This window comes from Manihot esculenta, chromosome 17 (genome assembly GCF_001659605.2).
Source record: "Manihot esculenta cultivar AM560-2 chromosome 17, M.esculenta_v8, whole genome shotgun sequence".
Taxonomy (NCBI): domain Eukaryota; kingdom Viridiplantae; phylum Streptophyta; class Magnoliopsida; order Malpighiales; family Euphorbiaceae; genus Manihot; species Manihot esculenta.
This window is the reverse complement of record NC_035177.2, coordinates 20,637,336-20,664,063: the sequence shown is the minus strand read 5'-3', so window position 1 is coordinate 20,664,063 and position 26,728 is coordinate 20,637,336. Positions and strand designations below refer to the sequence as shown.

The 26,728-nt window shown below is 40.9% G+C and overlaps 1 protein-coding gene across 1 annotated transcript; it reads right to left on the bottom strand.

Moving 5' to 3' along the window:
• Nucleotides 1–21,687: 21,687 nt before the first annotated feature.
• Nucleotides 21,688–23,429, bottom strand: LOC110605661 (peroxidase 42). The gene is made up of 4 exons (XM_021744306.2): nt 23,146–23,429; nt 22,880–23,068; nt 22,308–22,473; nt 21,688–22,215 (listed from the first exon to the last, which is right to left on the bottom strand). Exons 1-4 carry the CDS (start codon nt 23,374–23,376, stop codon nt 21,785–21,787), a joined length of 1,017 nt encoding a protein of 338 aa, XP_021599998.1. The 5' UTR covers nt 23,377–23,429; the 3' UTR covers nt 21,688–21,784.
• Between the last annotated feature and the right edge of the window lie 3,299 nt (nt 23,430–26,728).

Sequence of the window (26,728 nt, the reverse complement as noted above, 5' to 3'; positions counted from 1 at the left end):
ACGTTAGGCTGCCGAAGGTCTTCGACCAGGCCACCTATAAAGGGCCCTCAGATCGGAAATGGGTGAGTTTTCTCCCCATCCTCGAGCTCAGGTGAGTTTATGCCTTCCTTTGGTCGTTTTCGTATTTTCTCTACCCATCTCTCAAGTTTTTCATGATTTTTACCCTTGTGTTTGAAGATTTAAAGCTTAAAAGGAGTTTTGGGAGCTTGGAGCTTTTGGAGCTTGGATTCTCCACACCTCCGAGTTAGGGGTCACACCACCCTCGATCTTCAAGAGGTAAGTGTAGATCCTTGCTTCCCTAGTGTTTTCATGAAGTTTTAAGTAAGTTTTAGAAAGTTTGATGGTTGAGTTTGGGTAGAAATGCATGTTTAAGGTTTATGTGGGTTTTATACCCAATGTATGTTATGTGATGTTTGTGTTGAGGAGTTTATGGTAGTTTATGCTCCTTTATGCTTGTGGGAGTGAGTATGCATGATTGGGAGAGAGTATGTAAGGATTTGGGGTGTTTTGAGTTTGGTTTTTGGCTTGGCAGAATCGGACCTGTCGTCCAGAGGGGACCAGGTTCGGCCGCCGAAAGGAGTTTCGGCCGCCGAACCTGCATGGGAGGCAGTCTTTAGGCTGCCGAACGTGCCCCCGAAGGAAGGACTTTCGTTTCTGTCCAGGGGTTTCGGCCGCCGAACCTGCCGCCGAACTTTACCGAGTTTCGTCTCTGGAAGGGACTTTCGGCCGCCGAAGGTGCCGCCGAAAGTGCCCTGTCCAGCCGTTTCTTGGGTGTTTTCCATGCATGTTTAAGTGATGTTTAGAGGGGTTTTTGGGGAGTTGTTTATGAGTTGTTAGAATGTGTTTGGCACCTCATTCGAGTCCACCTGTGTAGGATCGGACCCGAGAGACCGAGGAGGCCATCAGTGTTAGCAGTTGCAGAGTCAGTCAGCGTCTGCCAGGAGGTGAGTAGAACTAAACTTAATCTTTTATGCACAAAAATCTAATGCCTAAAGCATGTTCATGCATCATGATTATGTATAGTAGGTTGATTGCACTAGTTCACGAATATGTTGCATTGCATTATTTCATGTTGATGCTGAGGTAGGGTGGACCGAGGCGACTTCAATAGCCCATATCTGTCACGAGTCTTGTCTTAGTCCTTTGAGAGCCGGACAAGTACATGTAGGAAAGTCCATGTGAGCTCTCTGTGGACCAGACACCATGTCATGTATGTTACAGGCCTTTGTGAGCTCCTATGGGGGAGCCGGGCACCGACAGAGGGATTTTTGATGTCATGTCCATCCTCTGAGAGGAAAGATGCATGCAAAAAGTCAGACTCTCAGAAACCAGGGTCCGTGGGGAATAAATCTTGCATAAGCCCCGAGACGGACAAGATTATGTGATTTCTCTGTGTTGTGACGCATTTCATGAAAGCATGAATAAGAATAAGTTAAATGAATAATAATATACCTAAAAATGGAGGAATTAAAACAAATGTTTTTAGTTTAAAATGAACTGTTTTCTCTGTTTCTACTCACTGGGCTTTTTAGCTCACCCCTCTCCCCTAACCCCAGTGTTGCAGGTTTAAGTCAGAGCTCAGAAGTCAGCAGGGTAAAGAGTAAGAGACGTGTGTTTTATGTAATAGTTTATGTTTATGTATCAGTTTAGTAGTTTTAGAAGTGGACATGTAATATAAGTCGATGTAATGTAAATTGAGATAATGTATGTAGCTGATTGTAGAGTTAATGTTTATGGATTAGCGTGTGCTTGGCCCTATAGATTGGTTAATCCCTGTTAATGCATGGTTATGTTTATGTTTATGTTGAGTTGAGAACCAAACTTGAGGCATGTAATGTTACCCCATTGGAGTATATGATGAGGACTCCAGTGGAGGTTTTATGATTTTACGATGTATGTTTCATGTCAGGATACATGCACAGGTCAGGTTTGGGTTCAACAGATGTTCAGTTTTCATGTTTTTATGGTTAAGTTCTAATCATGTATGGGATTTGACCAGGTAATAGTATGTATGTTGGCTTGCTACGGGTCCCGGCGGCCTTAAGCCGATCTGGATCCTAGCGCCGGTGGCGGTCCGGTTTTCGGGTCGTTACAGAATGGTATCAAAGCTTTGGGCCTCAAGAGTACGGTGTGTTGCACATCGGAAAGAGGTTGGCTTAGAGGTCATAGAAGGGCAAGCACAATAAGAAAGATCAAGAGTAGAGCATGTCCACTAGGATAGGATGTCGAGTCCTGTCTTGCTATGATGATGTGATATGCCATGATTTCATGCATGTGCATAAATGCTATGATGTATGACATGTTATGTATGCTATGTATGTATGATGTAGGTTCATGTGTTTCCACATGGACCGTATGATGCTGATGTTGTTTGATTGCTTGTGTGTTGTTCTTCAGAGGAGCCAGAATGCGAGGTGCTCGTCGATCTGTGGAATCGACTGGAGTTCCATCTGAGAGGGAAGGTATGGATACCTTTCCCCCTACTCTGCCAAGAGCACAGTCGTGGGGAGTCAGCAGATGGGGAACATCAAGGGACCCTGGAAGGTCTTTTGATGTAAGCAGAGAAGCAATGGCTCCAAGAAGGATGTCAGCTAGTATGAGGGAAGTAGAGATGGATGTGCAGAGAAGGGATGTCAGTTTGGGAGTCAGAGTACCTGAAGAAGGTATGGGAGATTCTCAGGAGGATGTTCAGACTCAGGATTCCAGGATTTCAGGTTCAGGAGGGATTGATCCCTCCACCCTGAGTACAGCCGCCACTAGAAGAGTGAAGTGGGGCAGAACCCTTAGGGGTAAGAAGAAGAAGTTTTGGCAGAATTTGAAGGCCAGTCTGGGTTTTGGTGGTTCGAGCTCTGGTTCGGGTGCAACTCGTTGCAGGAGGTGTGGTAAGACACACCAGGGAGTTTGTCTGGCTGGGACGACAGTGTGTTTTAGATGCAGACAGGAGGGGCACATGGCACGAGAGTGTCCTAATGCGCTCCGGTCAGCTCAGTCTCAACCAGCAGCTCCAGGTAGAACAGCTCAGCCAGTAGCTCCAGCCATGTTTCAGGTTAGTGGTCGAGGCAGAGGAAGAGGGTCAGTCCCTCATCTCTCAGGTTCCCGTGGAGAAGGTCCGTCAGCTTCAGCTCGGATCTTCATCCAAGCTCAGCAGGAGGCAGACACATCAAACACGGTGGTGTCAGGTACGCTCACTTTTGAATGTTCTGATGTGTATGTTTTTGTGAACCCTAGTGTTTTTCTCTTTCTTTGGTTGCTCTAGGAGCCGTCGAGAGGTTGAGTTGATAGCTTCTGGGCTAGAGTGTTCTCTTTGGTCAGTAGACTCGAGTGTGATTCATCTGTGGCAGAGTCAGTCTGCCGGTCCAGTTCTATGACAGTTGAGGGTAGATGCCTTCCACCCGACTTTGAGGTCCTAGACTTGACTGTCTGGACGTCAATTTAGGGTTGGATTGGGTTTTTCTGCTCGTAGTGCTATCTTGGTCTGTAGAGACAAGGTAGTCAGGTTCAGAGGACAGGATGGGTCAAAGATTTTTTTCTGAGGGGACACAGTAGGGATGCCTAGAGGTTTGATGTCAGCCTGTCAGGTTCGTAGGGTACGTAGGAGGGGTTGTCAGAGGGTTCGAGTTCTTGTTGAGAGTTTAGCAGTCAGGTCAGGGAACCAGCCTCGATGTCAGTTGTTAGAGAGAGTTCTTAGATGTCTTCCCAGGCGAGTTGTCAGGATTACCATCTGTCAGGGAGTTAGAGTTTGGTTTAGGAGTGGTGTCTGGACGCAGAACCATTTCTACCCTTCCCTATAGGATGGCGCCTGCGTAGAGAGAGGTAGCAGTAGAGTAGAGGCGAGACTTGGTAGATAAGGGTTTTATCCGACCTAGTACCTCACTCTGGAGTGTTCCAGTATGGTTGTGGGAAAAGAAGGATGAATCCTTGAGACTTTGTAATGACTGTAAGCAGTTAAACAAGGTCACTACCAAGAGCAGGTATTCCCATACAGGATGGATGATCTATTGGGACAGCTGTCAGAGGCTGTTTGTTTTCCAAGATAGATCTGAAATCCGGGTACTACCTGTGAGAGTTAGAGTTAGTTTTGGGTTAGTAGTGAGAAGAAGCCAGTTAGTAAAGATGAGAAGAGGAGAGTAAGAGCAGAAAAGGAGGAAGAAAGAGAAAGGATCAGAGTAGCGCAGCAGAAGCAGGAGGAGTTTCAGGAGGAGGTTGAGGTATTGCTTGAGGTGTCTCCTTTTAGAAGGGTGATTCCTAAGGGAGAAAATCCATTCGGATTTCCACGTTCCACTTTATGAAGTTCGTGTCAGATCCAAGTAGGGTTCTTGAGGAACCAGAGGTGGAGGTCCCAAGGGATCTCACCTGAGTTGAGCAGCTATTGTGGATCATGGACACATCAGTTAGTTAGTTTTGGAACAAGGAGATTCAGATGGAGAGGTCCTGTAGAATCACCCCAGTTTGAGGAGTGTTCTTAGGAGAACCGGGAGTTTTGACTCCGGCAATGCCGCGTCTCTTTTAGGAGAAAGTTTAGAGGTCTTGCTTGCTTGATTGCTTGCTTGATGTGTATGTACGATGATATGTTCTTATGTTATGTTTTTATGCATGAGTAGTTGAGGAACATTCGGGGACGAATGTTTTTGTAAGGGGGGTAGAATGTAATACCCGGCTAGAATCCGGCATCGGGATTCCTGCTTTCCGGCGGAATCTAGGGTGTTGGATCTCTCTAGAAGGGGTAAAATGTGTTTTCTAAAATGTTTTCCCATGATTTCATGGTTTTAAATGAAAATGAATTGAGTTTTGAAAAGAAAAGACCAAGGAGGCGTTTGCCAGGTTCGGCCGCCGAAAGTGAAGTTCGGCCGCCGAACATGGAAAGGCTTCGGGAGCGCCTTTGGCCTCCGAAAGTCTTGTTTAAACGAGCCAAGTTTCGGCCGCCGAAAGTCAAGTTCGGCCGCCGAACATGCATGAGTTTAGGGGGCACGTTAGGCTGCCGAAGGTCTTCGACCAGGCCACCTATAAAGGGCCCTCAGATCGGAAATGGGTGAGTTTTCTCCCCATCCTCGAGCTCAGGTGAGTTTATGCCTTCCTTTGGTCGTTTTCGTATTTTCTCTACCCATCTCTCAAGTTTTTCATGATTTTTACCCTTGTGTTTGAAGATTTAAAGCTTAAAAGGAGTTTTGGGAGCTTGGAGCTTTTGGAGCTTGGATTCTCCACACCTCCGAGTTAGGGGTCACACCACCCTCGATCTTCAAGAGGTAAGTGTAGATCCTTGCTTCCCTAGTGTTTTCATGAAGTTTTAAGTAAGTTTTAGAAAGTTTGATGGTTGAGTTTGGGTAGAAATGCATGTTTAAGGTTTATGTGGGTTTTATACCCAATGTATGTTATGTGATGTTTGTGTTGAGGAGTTTATGGTAGTTTATGCTCCTTTATGCTTGTGGGAGTGAGTATGCATGATTGGGAGAGAGTATGTAAGGATTTGGGGTGTTTTGAGTTTGGTTTTTGGCTTGGCAGAATCGGACCTGTCGTCCAGAGGGGACCAGGTTCGGCCGCCGAAAGGAGTTTCGGCCGCCGAACCTGCATGGGAGGCAGTCTTTAGGCTGCCGAACGTGCCCCCGAAGGAAGGACTTTCGTTTCTGTCCAGGGGTTTCGGCCGCCGAACCTGCCGCCGAACTTTACCGAGTTTCGTCTCTGGAAGGGACTTTCGGCCGCCGAAGGTGCCGCCGAAAGTGCCCTGTCCAGCCGTTTCTTGGGTGTTTTCCATGCATGTTTAAGTGATGTTTAGAGGGGTTTTTGGGGAGTTGTTTATGAGTTGTTAGAATGTGTTTGGCACCTCATTCGAGTCCACCTGTGTAGGATCGGACCCGAGAGACCGAGGAGGCCATCAGTGTTAGCAGTTGCAGAGTCAGTCAGCGTCTGCCAGGAGGTGAGTAGAACTAAACTTAATCTTTTATGCACAAAAATCTAATGCCTAAAGCATGTTCATGCATCATGATTATGTATAGTAGGTTGATTGCACTAGTTCACGAATATGTTGCATTGCATTATTTCATGTTGATGCTGAGGTAGGGTGGACCGAGGCGACTTCAATAGCCCATATCTGTCACGAGTCTTGTCTTAGTCTTTTGAGAGCCGGACAAGTACATGTAGGAAAGTCCATGTGAGCTCTCTGTGGACCAGACACCATGTCATGTATGTTACAGGCCTTTGTGAGCTCCTATGGGGGAGCCGGGCACCGACAGAGGGATTTTTGATGTCATGTCCATCCTCTGAGAGGAAAGATGCATGCAAAAAGTCAGACTCTCAGAAACCAGGGTCCGTGGGGAATAAATCTTGCATAAGCCCCGAGACGGACAAGATTATGTGATTTCTCTGTGTTGTGACGCATTTCATGAAAGCATGAATAAGAATAAGTTAAATGAATAATAATATACCTAAAAATGGAGGAATTAAAACAAATGTTTTTAGTTTAAAATGAACTGTTTTCTCTGTTTCTACTCACTGGGCTTTTTAGCTCACCCCTCTCCCCTAACCCCAGTGTTGCAGGTTTAAGTCAGAGCTCAGAAGTCAGCAGGGTAAAGAGTAAGAGACGTGTGTTTTATGTAATAGTTTATGTTTATGTATCAGTTTAGTAGTTTTAGAAGTGGACATGTAATATAAGTCGATGTAATGTAAATTGAGATAATGTATGTAGCTGATTGTAGAGTTAATGTTTATGGATTAGCGTGTGCTTGGCCCTATAGATTGGTTAATCCCTGTTAATGCATGGTTATGTTTATGTTTATGTTGAGTTGAGAACCAAACTTGAGGCATGTAATGTTACCCCATTGGAGTATATGATGAGGACTCCAGTGGAGGTTTTATGATTTTACGATGTATGTTTCATGTCAGGATACATGCACAGGTCAGGTTTGGGTTCAACAGATGTTCAGTTTTCATGTTTTTATGGTTAAGTTCTAATCATGTATGGGATTTGACCAGGTAATAGTATGTATGTTGGCTTGCTACGGGTCCCGGCGGCCTTAAGCCGATCTGGATCCTAGCGCCGGTGGCGGTCCGGTTTTCGGGTCGTTACACATGCCATGTTCGGCGGCCGAACTTGAGGTTCGGCGGCCGAACCTGGACTTCCCTCACTTATGCCTTCGGGGGCCTAAGGCACACCCGAAATGCATGCATGTTCGGCGGCCAAACTTAAGGTTCGGCGGCCGAACCTGGGTTTTCCTCCAAGGTTGTTTTCATGCAAAAACTCATTTGCTTTTTACTTAAAACCATGGAATACATTAAAACAGTTTATGAAAACATGATTTTACCCTTCTAGAGGTCTCCGACACCTGAGATTCCACCGGACGGTAGGAATTCCGATACCGGAGTCTAGCCGGGTATTACATTAGGTTTCTCTAAGTCTTAATGCAGTTAACAGTTGAAAAGTAAAATACCCCAAGGACGTTCCTTGACAACTTGTTAACTAGTGTTTGATTAGCGAACATTTCCTAGTTAAACTAAAAGTAAGGAGGAATTTGGTTGTGAGAAGCGTCTTCCACAACCTAAACTAATTTATTGAAATAAATAGGAGTATCAAAAAATCAATGATCAATTCTAAACAACTGAAATAGATCCATACTTCAACTAGAGTCTTTCTCCCATTGATTTACTCATCTTTTTAATTATTGCTTTCTTTTACTCAGTTTTAATTCTAGTCTACTATCATCTCAAATAAACCCCCCTCTTTTTATTTTTGTTATTTATTTGTCCAAGTCATTATTAGAAAGATTCGTAGTGTCAAATCCCTGTGATTCGACCCTATTGCCACTATCTACAAATTATTTTATTGATTGATAATAGGTTTATTTTTTACGGCTTCGACAACCGCTATCAAAAATTGGCGCCGTTGTCGGGGATTTGATTTAAATTAACGTATTTTCCCTTTATGACCAGGGCTGACTGTAAAGAAACCTTTCTTTACGATCCGGAGATAGAACGCACTGCCAAGAGCTTGAGGAAGCAAGCAAACTTGAGGAACCAAGCCTCTAAACCATCTTCATCAACAACATCAATGAATCTGGTGTCTACCATTCGATCTGCCGCTGAGCCACCTGATAGAACAGCTACTGCCCCTGCTGCAGAATTTATTACACCAGCAGATTGGCTTACTGCCGCACCTGCTATTGCTGCATTTGAACCAGAAACAAAATTTCAAGTTGCTGCAGAAAATCAAACAATGGCAGAACCACCTACTGCATATGAAGAAGTTGAAGCTGAAGCTAAAAATGTGCCCATCCGTGCACCACAACCACGGGAGAGGACACTCCGCGAGCCAGCTGTACCAGCAGGAGATCAGGCACCATTATGCATTGCCTATTCCCCATTGACAACACCCTTTGAATTGAAGACATGCCTAATCCATCTCCTTCCCAAATTTAGAGGCCTAGAAAATGAGGATCCCCATAAGCACTTGAAGGAATTCCACATTGTATGCTCAACCATGAGACCCCAAGGTATTTCAGAAGAGCATGTTAAACTTAGAACCTTCCCTTTTTTCCTTGATGACTATGCCAAAGATTGGCTATTCTACTTGCCACCCGGATCCATCACATCATGGGCTGGTATGGTGAGAGCATTCCTGAGCAAATTCTTTCCAACCTCAAAAGCCATTGGCATCCGTCGAGAGATAAGTGGTATAAGGCAAAAGCATTCTGAAGGCTTGTATGAGTACTGGGAGAGGTTCAAAAGGTTGTGCACAAGCTGCCCTCAGCATGATATTTCTAACAAATCACTCATCGAATACTTCTATGGAGGTTTGCTACCTTTAGAAAGAAAATTTATTGATGCAGCATGTGGAGGATCAATTGAAGACAAATCACCTCAGGAAATAAGGAATTTAATTTCCACTATGGCAGCAGCCTCTCAGCAATTTGGAGACCAAGAACAGCCACCAAGAAGGGTGAATGAGGTGAGTACATCCACTTTAGCATCCCAAATCTCTGATCTCACCAATGCTGTCCGTAGCCTTGTTGTGGGTCAAGCCCAAAAAGCCCATCAAATTCAGTAACCAAAGCCATGTGGAATATGTGCAAACATAAACCACCCAACTGACCTGTGTCCTTCCCTTTAAGAAGAGGACCAGCAAGTCAATGCCGTTGGAGGTTTTAATGGGCAAAGAATGTATGATCCCTATTCTAACACCTATAATCCAGATTGGAGGGACCACCCAAATTTCAGTTATGCAAGGGCCAATCAATATCCAAGCTATCAGCAAAGAAATCAAGCTCAAGCTGCACCTCAAAAGTCCAATACACCCCTTGAGGAGATTGTGCAGTCCCTAGCAAACACTGTGCAAAACCTTGAGCAGCAAATGAGTCAAATGGCCACTTCAATGAGTAAGCTTGAATCACAAGGAAAGCTACCTTCCCAAACTGAGATAAATCCAAGGCAAAATGCTAGTGCCATCACATTGAGAAGTGGGAAAGAGCTGCAAGACAGCAGGGCTGAGCAAATGCAGAAACAGGTCACGGAGGATAATCTGCCAGAAAATTATCAGAGTCATCGATCTGCCCAAATCACAGACCCAATCGATATGCAGATTGAACTGCCCAGTAGAGAGAGACGATCTGCCCAAATCTCCAGAAAAGGCAGAAGGTGATTTGCGCAAATCAACGACCCAGGCAGAATCCAGCTCCAAGCAGACCAAGCCAGACCAGCAACTAGAAGCAAAATTTAAGGTACCTCCCCCCTTCCCAAGGAGATTTGCAAGATTTCAAAAAGAAAAAGAGAAAAGAGAAATACTTGAGACACTACGCAAGGTGAAAATCAACATACCTCTACTAGATGCTATCAAACAAATATCAAGGTATGCCAAATTTCTCAAAGAGCTATGCACCAACCGAAGAAAACTTGCTGAATGTGAAAAGGTAAGTGTGGGGGAGTGTGTCTCAGCTGTCATTCAAAGGAAGCTCCCAACCAAATGTAAGGATCGAGGAATGTTCGGAGTTTCATGCAAGATAGGCAATATGGGGATAAAGAAAGCCATGTGTGATCTTGGAGCATCAATCAACGTTATGCCACTTTCCATCTTTAACTTGTTGAATGTAGGTACACTCAAGGGCACCAGCATAGTGATCCAGTTGGCTGATCGATCTGTTGTCTACCCCAAGGGAGTCCTAGAAGATGTGTTGGTACAAGTTGACCAACTAGTCTTCCCAGCAGATTTTTATGTAATTGACATGGAGGAAGACAAGAGCAACACAACCTCTGACATCCTACTTGGAAGACCATTCTTGAGTACAACCAGAACCAAAATTGATGTGCATGATGGCACATTGACCATGGAGTTTGAAGGGAAGTTATCAAGTTTAATGTTTATGATGCCATAAATTTCCCAATGATGTGTCTCCTGTTTATGGTCTTGATATTATTGATGATTTAAGTCAAGAAATTTTTGATTTTGATCAAGATAATTTACTTAGGCAAGAAGACGTGGACAGCAGCAGCACCAAGACAGATGCAGGGGAGACAGCATGCTGTACCTTACTGGTTGCGGATGATTTGACCAAATCAACAGAATAGGCAAATCCTGACTTGCCCATATCACTGGGACAGACAAACGTGACTAAGGGTGATTTTACTAGATCACCAGAGCAAGCACCAGACCAGACAGCAACTGCACCATATCTGAAACCTCTACTAGGGCACCTCAAATACGTCTACTTGGGGCTAGAAAAACACTTCCAGTCATAGTCTCCAACCAGTTGAGCCAAAAAGAAGAAGATAGTCTCCTAGAGGTGTTGAGAAAGCACAAAAAAGCCATAGGGTGGACCTTGGAAGACATAAAGGGAATCTCACCATCAACATGCATGCATCGAATACTCATGGAAGAGGAGAGCAAACCTGTCTATGAGACTCAAAGAAGGCTGAACCCCCCAATGATGGAGTTTGTGAAGAAAGAAATAGTGAAGCTCTTAGACACTGGGGTCATCTACCCCATCTCTGACAGCAAATGGGTGAGTCCTATCCATGTAGTGCCAAAGAAGACTGAGTTTACTATTGTCCCCAATTCTGAAGAAGAGCTAGTACCCACTCGTGTGCAAAATGGGTGGAGAGTGTGCATGGATTATAGAAAGCTCAATACAACCACAAGGAAGGACTACTTTCCCTTGCCCTTCATGGACCAAATGCTTGAGAGACTTGCAGGAAAAAGCCACTACTGCTGTCTAGATGGATATTCGGGATTTTATCAAATCCCTGTTGCACCTGAAGATCAAGAAAAGACGACTTTCTCCTGTCCATTTTGCACCTTTGCATTTAGGAGGATGCCCTTTAGCCTTTGCAATGCACCAGCCACCTTCCAACGGTGCATGATGAGTATTTTTTCTGACTATGTGGAGAAGATTATTGAAGTTTTCATGGATGATTTCACGGTGTATGGCAACTCTTTCAATGAATGCCTTGCCAACTTGGAGAAGATACTTCAAAGATGCTTGGAGATAAATGTGGTCTTGAGCTACGAGAAGTGTCACTTCATGGTCAACCACGGTCTAATCCTAGGCCACATTGTTTCAGCAAAAGGGATAGAGGTAGATAAAGCCAAAATTGACACCATCAAGAGCCTGCCCTATCCAACCAGGATTCGAGAGATTCGCTCATTCCTTGGCCATGCTGGTTTCTATTGGAGGTTCATCAAAGATTTTTCCAAGATAACTCAGCCATTGTGCAGGATGCTTCAACAAGACGTGCCATTTGCCTTTGATGAAAGCTGCAGAACGGCTTTTGATTTGATCAAATCACTGCTGGTCACTGCCCCAGTCATCCAGCCTCCTGACTGGACCCTTCCATTTGAGATCATGAGCGACGCCAGCAACTTTGCTGTAGGTGCAGTATGAGGATAGCCCATAGGTAACTCTCCTCATGTCATTCACTATGCCTCACGCACCTTAGATGCAGCACAATGTAATTACTCCACAACAGAAAAAGAGTTGCTGGCCGTCGTGTTTGCATTGGAGAAATTCCGGTCATATCTGCTTGGGACAAAGGTGATTGTCTATTCAGATCATGCTGCATTGAAGTATTTGGTCAAGAAAAAAGAGTCAAAACCAAGGTTGGTACGATAGATATTGCTGTTACAATAATTTGATCTGGAAATCCGTAACAAGAAGGGAAAGGAGAACCTTGTAGCTGATCACCTCAGCCGAATACCTTCAGAAATGGAGACATGCCCCATCAACGAAACCTTCCCTGATGAGTACCTGTTTGCTGTCCAAGAAGAAGAACCATGGTATACTGATATAGTAAATTACCTAGCTACAGGTGATTTACCTCATGATTTGCCCAAATACATGAGAGATAAGATCAAGAAAGATGCAAGATATTATGTATGGGATGAACCTTACCTATGGAAGCATTGTGCAGACCAAGTAATACGAAGATGCATCTCTGATCAAGAGATTTCTTCTGTCCTAGCCTTCTGCCACTCATATAGCTGTGGAGGACATTTTGGTCCACGCAAGACAGCCCTAAAGATCCTTGAATGTGGGTTATATTGGCCTAACATATTTCGAGCTACTTATCTATTTTGTAGGTCATGTGCAAGATGCCAACAAACGGGAAACCTCAGCAACCAAAGTGAAATGCCACAAGCACCCATTATGGTTTGTGAAATCTTTGACATTTGGGGCATTGACTTCATAGGACCATTCCCACCTTCCTTTGGCAACACCTACATACTGTTGGACGTTGACTATGTGTCCAAGTGGATTGAGGCCAAAGCAACAAGGGCTGATGATGCAAAAGTGGTAGTTGATTTTGTGAAAACCCACATCTTCTTCAGATTCGGTTTGCCCAAAGCCATAATCAGTGATCGAGGCACTCATTTCTGCAACAAGGTAGTGGAAACCCTCCTCAAAAAGCACCATGTTGTCCATAGAACCTCTACTGCTTATCACCCTCAAATAAATGGGCTGGCCGAAGTATCAAATAGAGAGATCAAGTCCATCCTTAAGAAGACAGTCTACCCAAATCACAAGGATTGGAGTGTACGCCTCAATGATGCCTTGTGGGCATATAGAACAGCCTACAAAACACCAATTGGAATGTCCTTATATAGGCTGATCTATGGGAAAGCTTGCCATCTACCCGTGGAACTTGAACACAAAGCCTTTTGGGCTGTTAAAAGATGTAATCTTGATGAGAAAGAAGCTGGAGCCCACAGAAAATTACAACTTCAAGAGCTAGAGGAAATTCGGTGTGATGCATATGAAGCTTCATAGGATTATAAAGCCAAGACCAAAGCCTTCCATGACAAACACATCTCCAGAAAACAATTTCAGGTTGGTGATAAGGTCTTGCTTTTTTACTCAAGGTTCAAATTATTTCCTGGAAAGCTTCGGTCAAGGTGGATTGGGCCATTCTTGGTGGAGCACATCTAGGCTGTGGACATACGCAGTCCAGAAACAAGCAAGGCTTTCAAGGTTAATGGGCACCGTTTGAAGCAATTCTATGAAGGATTTACTGTACACCTTATGGAGGAGGTTCCCTTGGACCCCCCTTCCCCAACCTGTTGATCAAGGTAAGACAGTCCAGCCCAAGAAAGAAAACCAGGGCGCTACTGGGAGGCAGCCCAGCTGAAGTGATTGGGGCAGGTGATTTGCCCAAATCGATAGGCCAAATCACCAGGATTCAAACATCACAGAAATAGCGTGACCAGGACCAATCAAGCAATTACAATGAGGAAGTGATTTGGCCAAGTGATTTGCCCAAATCACTGACCAAATCACCCTGCCGAGAAGTCACAGACCCATCATTAAATGATCAGGGCAGTTCAAACTTCTCCAAATCACTTTAAATAGTTTTTTTTATTTTTTTCTTTTCCCTCACGCTATCTCTTTCTGCTTCATCTCTTTCTTCTTCCTCAAGAACTCCACCACCGGCGACGTCAAGAACTATGGCCAGAACCGGCGTACCCGGCATGTGGAGGAAGTGCGGGATGCCCAGGCCCATTCGCATTCCCACCGACAATGACGAGGAGGCCAAGAACAACCCTCCTTCCATTGCCGACGACGCCGACACAAGGACGGCCGAGGAAGCAGAAACCAGAAAAATCGAAAGACCAGTCGCCCAGACCTATTGCCGACGAACTAGGGCATCGATGATTGACCCACCACCTGCCACACAAACCGTCGCGACAGATACCCCTGAAGACGAACGCTTCCTGACGCCACCCCTTCCACCAGCCATAGATAGAAACGGCCAAGACCGCCTTCATCATCACCACCGCCGAGCCCAGAGCGACGGCCAGAAGCCCCCATTAATACACCAGACACATCTCCTGTGAGCCATGACGAAGGCAATTTGCCCAGCGACCTGCCCAGACCAGCACACTCAGATCATGTGACAAAGGCACTGACCTTCAACAAGCCATCCAAATGCTCCAGGCTGGACAGAGTCTCTTCTCTGCCATACCACCCAGGTAAATTCATCCACCAGAGCACACTTGAAGCACTAGGACTTCAAGAACAAGTACGCTCTTTTGTTGACACAATTGGATGGCACACTTTCTTCTACCTACACATGCCTGCCTTCACTGAGCTTATTCATGAGTTCTTCACCACATTCTATTTTGACAAGTCAGCCATGACCGCACTGCACACACCAGACACTGTTGGATTTAGGCTGTTAGGACAGTGATTTCACTTGTCCCTGCATGAGTTCAGTATTGCCATGGGCTGTGAATGCCCTGATTCCACCTGGGATTTCCCTACTGAGTTCAATCCCAACATTGCCTATGAGGAATTGTGTGACAACCCACCTGACACATACTCACCCACAAAATCCAAAGACCTGCACATCAGAAATCCCTACCTTAAGTATTTACACAGGTTCTTAGCATATACATTTTCTGGGAGGAAGGATGCACCCAACATCCTGACAAGAACAGAGTTATACATTCTGTGGAGTATGTCCACAAATCAGAAACTTCACTTGGGCTACTGGGTTGCCACACAGCTCTCCAGCACCATCAAATATCACCGCCCTCTGATCCTTGGCCATTTGATCACTTCAATTGCAGTGAATTTGAAACTACTGCATCCTGCTCACACTGACCTTACCCCCACCAACAACCAACCCCCCTGGACCTTCGCACTTTGGATGATATGGGGTTGCTTTGCAAAATGGGGGAAGTTTTTTCTATTGCACCTGCAGGACCCATCACACCATGATATGAGCGTGTATTCAGGAAGAAGACAGCCAACCAGCCAACAACCTCACAGCACCCTGCTCCAGTAGAAGAACTAGCAGAGCAGACAACAGAGGTGGCAGTAGAGGAACCAGCAGAAGAGGCACCTCCAGAGGCACCACAGCAAGAAGCAAATGAGGTACCATCAGAAGCACCTCAAGACCAGACAACAGAGGCTAATCTCAACAGAATTGAAGACAAAATGCAGCACATGGAGCACCTGCTGCAACTGCTGGTGGACAATTTTCTGCCTACAGACCATGACAGCCAGTGATTTGGCCGAGTGATCTGCCCAAATCACTTACCAAATCACCCACAGGCCAGGAAGTCCTTTTCTCTCTTATTCTTTTTCCTTATATGTTTTACATTGAGGACAATGTTTAGACTAGGTGTGGGGGTACTAGGGAATATTTTTGCACTATTATTTACTATCTTTTGCTATCTTTTTACCCTTTTACACACACAAAATTTTTTACACACATTTTTGCACTCATATTCATTTCTGCATACACACAGATTTTGTTTTAGCCTTTGCTCTACTCAGCATAGATGACAAAATCAAAAAGAGCCTCCTATCTCATGACCCCATTAAATTTTCCAACCCTTTAAGCCTAAATTGAATCAGTTACTGTGTGTTACCTTCAATTAGGAAGTTTTTCTCTTAAATTGAATCTTCGCACTTGCTATGGTCAAGGGAAAAATAAATACATGCAATAAAAAAGTTAGTGTAACTCTCTGTGAGCTGATTTGCCCAAACCGTTATGAAAAAAAAAAAAGAAAGAAAAACTCAGCAAAGTCAATAAGCACAAAACATAACCTGTTTCGATGGTTAAAGACTATGAACAGAGCTAGTAGCCACTTGAACAATTGACCAACTGAGTAATTGGGGGTGGGTATTACCAATATGCACTTTTGCATAAAAAGGTTGGTAATTTTTTCAGGCAAGAATAAAAAGTACTGCTGAATAAAATGCTTCTAAAGGGGGCAAATCACTCTAAAGGGTTGCACTAAGCCTAAAACGAAAGAATAAAGCATGATCAAATAAAAAACTTTTGGCCATGGTGGGTGAAAGGAAACAAGGAAAGAGAGGACAACCTTAGTGCATGTATTCTACACTGTAATGCTTCAATTTAGGAGTCTAGGGGGGCTGATTAAGTGGTACTTAGGCTTAAAAGAAGAAGGGGCTTGATTGACTAAGTTATTTGTTGCGAGGACAAGCAAAAGGCTAGGTGTGGGGGTATTTGATCAAGCATAATTTAACCACATTTTTATTATCTTTATTACTGTTTAATTACTCATTTTTCTAGTTTAATTTATGTTTTTATGATGTTTTTGCAGAAAATGAGAAAACTGAAAACTTGGAGAAAAATTGCAGAAAAAGCTGGAAAATTGATTGGGTCGAAGTGATTTGGCCAAATCACTCGCAGAAGCTGAAGCATGAAATTGGGACTGACTTGCAGAAACGATCTGGGCAAGCGATTTGGGCAAATCAACTGCCCAAATCAAACTGACGCAGACAAGGACAACAGTGCGGAAAAAAGGAAAAATCAGAATTTCAAAAGTGTTGGAGTCCTATCCTACTTCAAACATCACAAGACCAATCCTATGACATCTCCAAGAGTCACTCCTAAAGAAGACTTTCTCCAAAAGAAGATTTATTCATGATTAAATACAAAGGCAAAGAAGGAATAAAAAACTATAAAAGACCAAGTCAAATTAGGATTCCAAATCCTAATTGGACTAGGACACTTCACCTATAAAGGGAGACAGCCACAAACCAGCAAAGGGGCATCGAAATTTCTACAGAACTTCAGTAGCAACACAGCAGCCTCCTTTCTACTTTTCTTCTTTCTCTTTTTTTGTATTTTTGTCCACCATGAGTGGCTAAACACCTTCTTTTCTAGTTGAAGTTGGGAAATTTCAGTTTTGTGATGAATTGAGAGATTTAAAACTCCATTGTTAAGCTTCTATTTTTCAATATTTATGCAACTTGATCTTCATTCTATTATTGCTTTGTTATTAGAATCAATTAAGGTATGTTGCTTTTAATTACATAAGTGATAAATTGTTAATTTAAATAATTTAGGTCTGCAATTGCTTAGATTGTTTGAACACAACGGTTGGCAAGGTTAGAATTAGGTTTCTCTAAGTCTTAATGCAGTTAACAGTTGAAAAGTAAAATACCCCAAGGACGTTCCTTGACAACTTGTTAACTAGTGTTTGATTAGCGAACGTTTCCTAGTTAAACTAAAACTAAGGAGGAATTTGATTGTGAGAAGCGTCTTCCATAATCTAAACTAATTTATTGAAATAAATAGGAGTATCAAAGAATCAATGATCAATTCTAAACAACTGAAATAGATCCATACTTCAACTAGAGTCTTTCTCCCATTGATTTACTCATCTTTTTAATTATTGCTTTCTTTTACTCAGTTTTAATTCTAGTCTACTATCATCTCAAACAAATCCCCCTCTTTTTATTTTTGTTATTTATTTGTCCAAGTCATTATTAGAAAGATTCGTAGTGTTAAATCCCTGTGGTTCGACCCTATTGCTACTGTCTACAAATTATTTTGTTGATTGATAATAGGTTTATTTTTTACGGTTTCGACAACCGCTATCACCTAAATAACTGAAGCGGCTATAATATAGTACAATACAAGAGATATCAAGATTCTGATCATTTTCCCTCTCCAATTTTGATAGGAACAAATCTAGAAGCCTAGGAGGAATGGAGCGAGGCCCAAAGCCATTGAGGGTATATTATAGGAAGTAATGGAAGAAGAAAACAGGAGGGGAAGTCCGTACAGTAACAATTGAGGAAATTTCTAGAATACAATAGCTGGAATTAGTTAGCAGAAAATGGGGAGTTATTGGAGAGAATATCAGAACTCGGGTCACATGGAAAGAGAAGTATTACGCAGTTATAAATAAGCACCATTCAAAGAAAGAGAGGCAGCCAATTAAATTCTTAAATTTCAGCACTGTGCTGGGGCTAGCTACCTTGTTGGGTTAGCATGGGAATTAGTTCCTGGGGGTTGCTTGTCAACCATGTTTTTCAACTATATTTTTCTTTGTTTATTTGTTGAACATTTGTTGAGTTTGTTGTTGAATATGAGTTTTTCCTCCCTCTATTAATACGAATCATCAATCTCCATTATAATTTCTATTCAAATCTTATTTATCTTGTTCCTTACTCTATCAAATTCTCTCCAATCTATCTCATCTAAGTTCTATTCCCTCTAAATTTCTCTGCCTAGTCTTCTGCTTCCTTTCATTTTCTTCTTTATTTCTCTCAAATTTCTACCCTTTTTTTGGAATGGCAAGTCCTGCTCCATAACGTTCCACATTCCAAGTACGATGCTTTAAAGTAATAAGCAGCAAATGAGATAATATAGAGTTTATGGCAACTTATAACTACCACAAACGATTTGTATAAAATCGGTTTATTAACAAGAGAATACATGAATGTCAAATTGAGAATTTCTACAGGGGGTGGAAAAGAAGTTAAAACATTGCAGTACCAACATTTTGAAAACTACCCTCATCATTCTCGTTGCAGTAATAAGAACTAAAAAAGACTATAGATAGCAAACCTTGAGAATGGTAGCCAGTGATTCCAGAACACCTAGTTACTGAAAGTGAGACATGACAACATCCACGCTTAAAATAATACTTCATATGATCATTAAATGAAGCTGAAAAGAAATTTAAAAAATAATACTACTTCCATCTTACAAAGCTAGATCTATAGTTATTTCCATATGAATTGAGAAAATGTAATTAATATAGTTAAAATAATAAAGTTTATATCGTTATTTCTGATATACCCAACTCATATTGCTCGATTACTAAATTATTCTGATAAGTAATAATGGGTATATCAGGAAACTAATAAAATAAATTACCATATAAAAAGCCTAAAATTTGGGACAAATAAAAAGGAAAGTCTATTTCTATGGGATGAAGGGCGCACAATCTTTATTTTCAATTATTATTAAATTTTTCATAATGGAGGGCTTTACAAGTACAACCGATTACAAAGGCACTTCACGAGATCATGAAATTCCAAAAATATCATCCCCACAATATGTATCCCATGTGCCTGAGTCGAGGCCCCTGATTACAAGCTAATAAAGGTACCCTCTTTACGAGATGCCCTTGTTCAAATTTCTATTAATAAAAGACAAACTCTTGCAGGAGGTTATCACTCTGATCTAACATGCCATTTCTCTCCATAGCAAATCTAGCACCACCTTATAATCCACCTGAATAATGATGGACTAGACAAGCTTCCGTTGCTGCTACAAGTACTTCTACGGCACTCTCTCCTCGGGACTGAGCTCGTCTTCTTCTTCTTCCACTTCACCATTCTACTTCGGGATTTTTGCACACAGAGGACTGAATCACAGAATCTGAAATCGCGGTGCATGCTCGTACCCTCACAATTTTAGGGCCAAAAGGCAGTAGTATCAAAATGTTATTCTTGGATAGGATGTGGTACGGTTATACCTATAGTGAGCGCGTTAGGTGGACCCGTAAAAATTGCCGAAAGAAAAATACAACTCAGTTGAGGGCTCTTTAATTTGAAACTATTTTAAATTGATAATGTCATTCAATTATATTTATTAGGTCCGATTTACAGTTTTATATTATTTTTAAGAAAAAATGTTCAAAATATATTGATCTTAACAATATTTAACATTAATACAATAACCTCTAAAGTTGGCTCACTAATTTTTTTTTGGTAGAATTGGAGGTATTTTTAATATTAAATTCTATTCGAGCTGCAGAGTAAAGTGGAGCAAGTATTTTGTCCATTGATTGCATGATTTTCTCTCCAATTATGCTCAGTTTCTTTCCACTGGAGCCAAGAGTCGTAAAGGAAACCCCACCCTCTGCAAAAATTATTTTTTTTCTCGCACTATTTAGATAAAACCCCCTGTTCTCATTTTCATACAAAATATAAAGGCAAGTGATAATCGGGAGCATGTACTGTGTGAGAATACAGGCCTCCGGAGGAAAATATTTTTCCAAATTGGCAAAACCCAAAATTATGTCCTTTCAGGTACTTGAAGTGGAGAATAAATTAAACCATTCAAAATACAATATTGTTTGATAAGTTAGAAGAGCCTTTAGCCGTTTTTTTTTCCTTGAACAGATAGGAAAATTTGAGAAAAAGCTTATTCTGTTATCGATATCTGACTAATAACCCTTCTGTGTTTTGTTCTCCTCTACGCTTATTACCGCAGACTCACAAATTTTCTACTGCAGGACAGATGAAGATGCTGGAGCAGAGGAATTATTTTTTCCACATCCAACGACTTCTGATACTGTAAGACCACAACTTCAGAATCAAATGGCAGGAACAGTCTGTCGATCTTGTCTTAAAATGACTTTCTTCCTTCCAGTAGCAGGCCAGTCCAAGTTCTCAGAAGTTAACTGTGAAGACAATTTCAACAAAAATGATGGGCCTCATAATTTGCCAATATACCTCGGTTCATCAGCCTGCGCCATCAAGGTCAGCACTTTTCCATCCACTGCAAACTTCATTTCCATGCAGCCTCTGCCTTATTACAGCCATCCCTCCTGCAATTCCTTAATTCTGAAAATGACAGGAAAAAATTAGATAAAATACGTTCTTGGTGGAAGATGATACTCTGATAGACGTTTCGATATGATCCGTGTCTCAACTACATTATTTATCAGTTTTACCTACCAAAGGACATATAATTAACATATATAAATGTATGGTTTCGTAGATGAGAGAATCCTATGCTCTATCAACAATTTGTACACAACGCTGGATTTGCCCCCACTGCTTCTATTTCTGTGACATTGTCTCATTCAATTAATTTAATTAAGCTCACTGTTTATATAAAATTTCATGTATTATTTTGTTTCTTGTAGAGTTACCAATAATAGCTTATCCATGATTATTCCTGAATTTGTCACCGGTTGTACAACTGGAAAATTCAGTAAGCTATTTACATCATTTGTTTACTTGAGATGGATGGGGACTGTTCTATACTTCCACTGAAGCCTCTGTAAGCAGTTCTGGCTACGAGCTGATTCCATTCAATAGAATTCAAGAAGGAAATCAAACTGTACCCATTTAATTTTGATTTCAATTTAATTTGATTTAAATTAATTTAATAATTTTTCTTTCAAACCAGACCAACTAGATCCAGTATAGAAATAGAGAAATGAAATTTGATTCTGTTTAACCCCGTAAAACTCCAATTTAGTTTCTATTCTATATTAAAGTAAGCCAGTTTAAGTTCAATTCTGATTTTGATTTTAAACCAGTATTGTGGCCGGTCTGCCAACAGGAAACCATCGCTGTGACCACGAGAGAAAGAAGCCTGAAAAAGCTCCATCCGTACATACATGTCATGCATACATTCCATCATATCCATGCCCATCACCATCATAAAAGAGAAGCAAACCTAGCAAGCTATGACAAACAGTGCAAGTAATTAAACCGTCTTCATTAATATCTCACCACATTAGTTGCTGGCATAGCAATAACAAGGGCCAAATTCCAAAGCAAGCCACCTTATTCTTCAATTCTCACTCTTCTTCCTCACATAAAGAGAGAAGAAAAGTTGAGCTCTTGCACTGTTTTCTGATCTCACCTTTGGTACCAGTGAGTGGGTTATTCTCAGACAGAATGGTGATAGCCCTAGCAAATTCCTTAAAGAAGTAGTCCTGGCTTTTGGCCATTTTCTTCACGTAAGGCTTTGTCCTCTTGTCTGTGGCTAGTTGATGATCCACTGTCAACAAGCCCTTGTTGTCCAATATATTTCTATAGTAGTTGTTGTCTAGTATCATGGGTGTGCCACGGTCATTTCTCACGTATTGCACAGCCTTAGGGTCTGGGATTGAGTCAGGGCACTTATAGAGCATGTGCTCAACATGGTCAGGGTTTAGCACTGGATCTACCTCCGGGTAGAGACGATGCACAAGCTTCACACAGTGTGTTCTACCAACACTGTGAGCTCCTGTAGGAAAATAAAGGGAAAAAAGAAAAGAACTTTAATGCTTAAGTAAGCCACTTGGATTGGTGTCCTTTTGCATGTACCAGGGCACATACCTAGCAAGGAAACCACTCCAGGGGTGTCAATACCCATGGCAGCAAACCTCTCTAGAACGACAGAGATGCTCTCATTATGGTCCGGGAGATACTGCTCGACCACATCTGCTCTGCTATTCCTTCCATCTCTTCTTCCAGTTTTTAGAGGGATGTAAGGACCTCCTAGCTGAAAACAGCAAAGTTTTAAGCTCACATTAAAGCTGTAAGCTGCCATTGTCATTAATTATACTAAATAAGATAGTTGTAGTAGCAACTCTCCATACTCCAATGTTGAAATTCTTCTTTATAAGGGAAAACAGGGGGGAAAAACCTTAAAATCAAGTAGTTTCAGATAAAGGGAAGAAAATTAAGAGCACAGATGTTTTCAAAAATGCAGTCTTGAAACCCAATATAAATCTGTCGTCAAGAACTTGAACCGAAACTTTACTCAAACTGGAGACAAAATAATTAATTGCGTGCAGTTGGGGTGAAAATTTCTAGCTTATCTAAAATTCATGCCCATTTCCAGATGTACTTCCAAAAAAGAAACTCTTAACAGAAACAAAGACATGGCTAAAAGGCCATGGGAGTACCGAAACAATGCCATCTCTAGCAGACAGCACAAGGATGTCTGCACAGGAAACTACTCCAGGACATTCCCTCTCTACAGCTTCTTTGATTGCATCAAGGTATCTAAAGTTCCTTAGGCCAAAGCTCCTGTCCGTCTCCTTCTCAGACAAGGTCCTCCGGGTTGAGTCCAGCAGCAGTGAAGCATCGCACGACTAAAAATAAAGACATACATCATAAACTAAAAAGAAGTGAAGGGAAAGAGAAGAAAAAGCGATGAGAGAATTTTAACCTGAACAGCACAGTCATGAAAGATGTTTCTGAGCCATGAAAATGCAGTGTTCTTGTGTCTCTTGTACAGAAGCTTTACTTGTTCTCTGATAATATCTTCAGTTTGAGGGCACGTGTCCTTGTAGAAGTTCATAATAAGACCTGGGTCTTTCTCATCTTCCGCAAAAGCTGTCCTCAGAGACACAGCTGAGAGAGATAATAAAGCAAATAGGAAGAAAGCTTTGGCATCCATATTCTGCGTCTCTCTCCCCACTCAACACGCTCACAAAAGGTCACTGACCTTGCTGTGAAGCTCTCTCGCGTGGTTCTTTAAATAATAAAAATGACAATAATTCATCAGATAATTAAAGGAAAAAAATTTTTATTAACAGGAAATTGACGTTTTAGACATTGAACTAAGGGTATGGATCAAACTAAACACTTTGAGTTTTAATTAATTTGATATAAATTTTAATATAAATATTTAATAATTAAAATTAATTTTCATAAAGTTATATTAGATAGACTCTTCCGTATGTAAGCCATACTGCATTTACTGCTCAACAGGTCATGCAAGTTATATTATTAATGTCTACTTCAACTACTTTCGAAAATTTGTAACTTTAAACCTTCGTTTGCATTAATCATTGTCTAAGAAGAAAAATTTTAGTGTATAGATATTGCTGATAATAATAATATATTAAATGTTAACTAACCTCACTTGATTCAACAATTAAAGATTTCTTAATTTCTTATTTAAAATATATATAATCTTAATAATCATGAATGACTGAACCGGTTATTATAATTTTTTTTTGTTATTTTAATTTTGTTTGAAATTATTCTATATTAAGTTATAATTTAATAATTTAACATTCATATGCTTAGTTGGTGGTTAATGCATCTTGGTAAATCTGAGAAGTCTCAGATTCTACTTCCCCAATTCTCGATCTCTATTTTAAAAAAAAATTATAGTCAATTATTTTTTATCATGAAAAATTTGAGGAGAAAGTATTGTTAAAAGATTCAAATTCTGATACCTATTAATTCTTAAATAACAATAGTGCTTATAATACTGTTTGGTTAGTCTCCTAACAAAAGGACCCCAATATAAAGATGAGCAGATACACTTAGATACAAACTCCTTGGAAATTATTTTGCTTGTGCTATGACCAAAATAGCCATCGACACTTCAATTTCTAGTAGCAGCTAAGATTTATGGCACGTCATATGTGTCAACATGACTTCTTCCAGTGATTTTCTTACCCATAACTCATCCCTTGTTTCTTTCTGTGGTTACATCTTGGTTGCGTCATCATCTTGTTAGTGAAATAAATTAAATTTGCTGTTGGAAACAGTCAAGTGCCGTTTCCTTTAATTGTTTGAATATTTTAGTACTGAATCTGTATAAGTGCAAACACTTGCCTAAAGATCCACTAAATGCAATATGAACACCATGAATATTGTATCGACTATAAGGATTAAGAAATCTACTTTTTTTATGCTTAGACAATACTCGAAAGCTTGTGATTCGTGATCATCACTAGCATGACATTCCTGGGCTATGGTCAATGAACTTTAACTCTCGGGATGTGGACCACAAACAATACTCCCAAGTACTACAAATTTAGGATATAGGCCGCCTCTGGACATGGGAATGCATATCAACTTCTCATCAAGGATAAAAGAGTTTTAACGCCAAACCTAAAATTGAATCACTCGACTTAAAATTAAATTCAGAATGTCACTAATTAAACCCATATGGATTTTACGCCAAGCTTGAGGTTTGCTTGAAACCAAAAAACTAATTTTAAACCTCTTTTGAAGAAAAATCTTTTTTTTAAAATGATCATTTAATTTTAGAGTGAATCTAGAATCAAAACAGTGGCTCTGACTTTAGTTTCAACCTGAAACTAGACTGTGACTGTGACAAGCTCTCAGGATAACCCAATTATACATGCTTGGTGATGTCTCCAAATGATCAATGGTGGAGATATAACCATCTAGGTGGGAAGTATGCCAATGATTACTAATACTACAAGGCCATCTTTATGTGGTTTTAAGGCTTCCTTCTTATCTTTGGCTAATTTTTTTCCAACAATTAATGTTTATATAGCTTGGCAAATTTTCCCTGGTTTGATTTTAATTGAAACTTGTTATTAGATCACTTTATGCTACGTACAATTTTCAGAACCAAGCAAGGGGCGCTGAGCTTAACAAGCAGAGCAATGAGTTCCTTTCTGTTCGATGATTTCCACTTTTCCATGCCCTAAAGACTGCTATTGGATAATTTGCCTTAACGATCTAATAGCAGTTACCTTACTAGATGGAAGAAGAGCTAGGCAAACTCAATAAGTAACTCCCTCCAATAAAGCAATCCAGCTAAATTACAGCATGAAGCTATTCTCATTATCGTAAACATTACCATCATAATATGACTGGACAAGCCAAATAAAATTACTAGTCAGCAATCAGCATAAGAAACGGTAAAAGCCAGATCCCTGGAAATTGAAGCATGCTTTAACACATAAAATCATAAGCATCAGGACACAAACTAAAAAGGACCAAGTCAACTAGTCCTAGGAGCAGTACCCAAATTTAAGAACATTGTATTTGAAGAACAGTATTCACAAAATGACCAATTCCCCTAGCTAGCAAGCCTTCATTATCTATCATGATAGCCATGCATAATTGCATATCGTGAAGCCAGAAACTTCTTTAGACATTTTCTTCTACAATTATGCCACAATCAATGAGATATTAGACTAGGCTCTCCAAAAAAAAATTTTCCCTACCACAGCCACATTGTTAGAAGAGATTTCCAGGAACTAGGAAGATTCTACAAGAACCAAGCCTGAAAGACAAGTTCCATGGTTTTAATGTAGAAAAGTGGCATATTAAATATTAAGATAAAGGGCCAAACCAATTTGAAAAATTCTTTACGAGTTGATTATCTCCTTCAAGTACAACACTCTTATCTGAGACAGAAAGTGCTTCAAGATTGTGTTTGAGGGCCTCAATGACATGGGAATTACATTCACGAGCATAAACCAGCTTTGCTCTATACCCAATCAGCCAGTCATTGTAATTCAAATTAAAAACAAAAAGAAGCAATTAATATGAGTGTGAGCATCACAATTAATATGAGTGAGAGCATGTCTTTGAGATTTAATTAACAATGAGAATGATTAAATGATGATTTACTAGGAATTGCAACATCTCATGGAAATCTCCATTCATAGGTTAAACTTAGGAAGTGAAGCCATTGAATATTATCTTCCCAAGGCATAAAAGATAAAATAGCTAAATTTGAAATGGTCACATTCTTCTTTAGAGATAAATAGTAATAACGTATGTAATTGAATACTTACAATTATAGAAGATGAAGCGGACACAATAAGAACTAAAATATAACTAACCACGAATGGCAACACAAAATATCCAAATCCAAATCCAGCAAATAAATTCCCCATAACCTCATCCTCACAATCCAAATGGGCCATATGTCGCTTTTTAAAAAGATTACCCTATCAAAATATGAAACTTTGTAGCATCGAAATAATAGAGAATTCAAATCTCTCGGTGATCAACCCAGCCACTGCCCC

What these genes read in the sequence shown, in the direction of transcription:
- LOC110605661 (XM_021744306.2), bottom strand. Translation starts at nt 23,376, where the DNA reads ATGGATGCCAAAGCTTTCTTCCTATTTGCTTTATTATCTCTCTCAGCT. An exon ending in TTCATGACTGTGCTGTTCAG is followed by an intron (nt 23,069 to 23,145) that starts GTTAAAATTCTC and finishes CTTTATTTTTAG; the next exon opens with TCGTGCGATGCTTCACTGCT. An exon ending in TGGAGTGGTTTCCTTGCTAG is followed by an intron (nt 22,216 to 22,307) that starts GTATGTGCCCTG and finishes ATTTTCCTACAG; the next exon opens with GAGCTCACAGTGTTGGTAGA.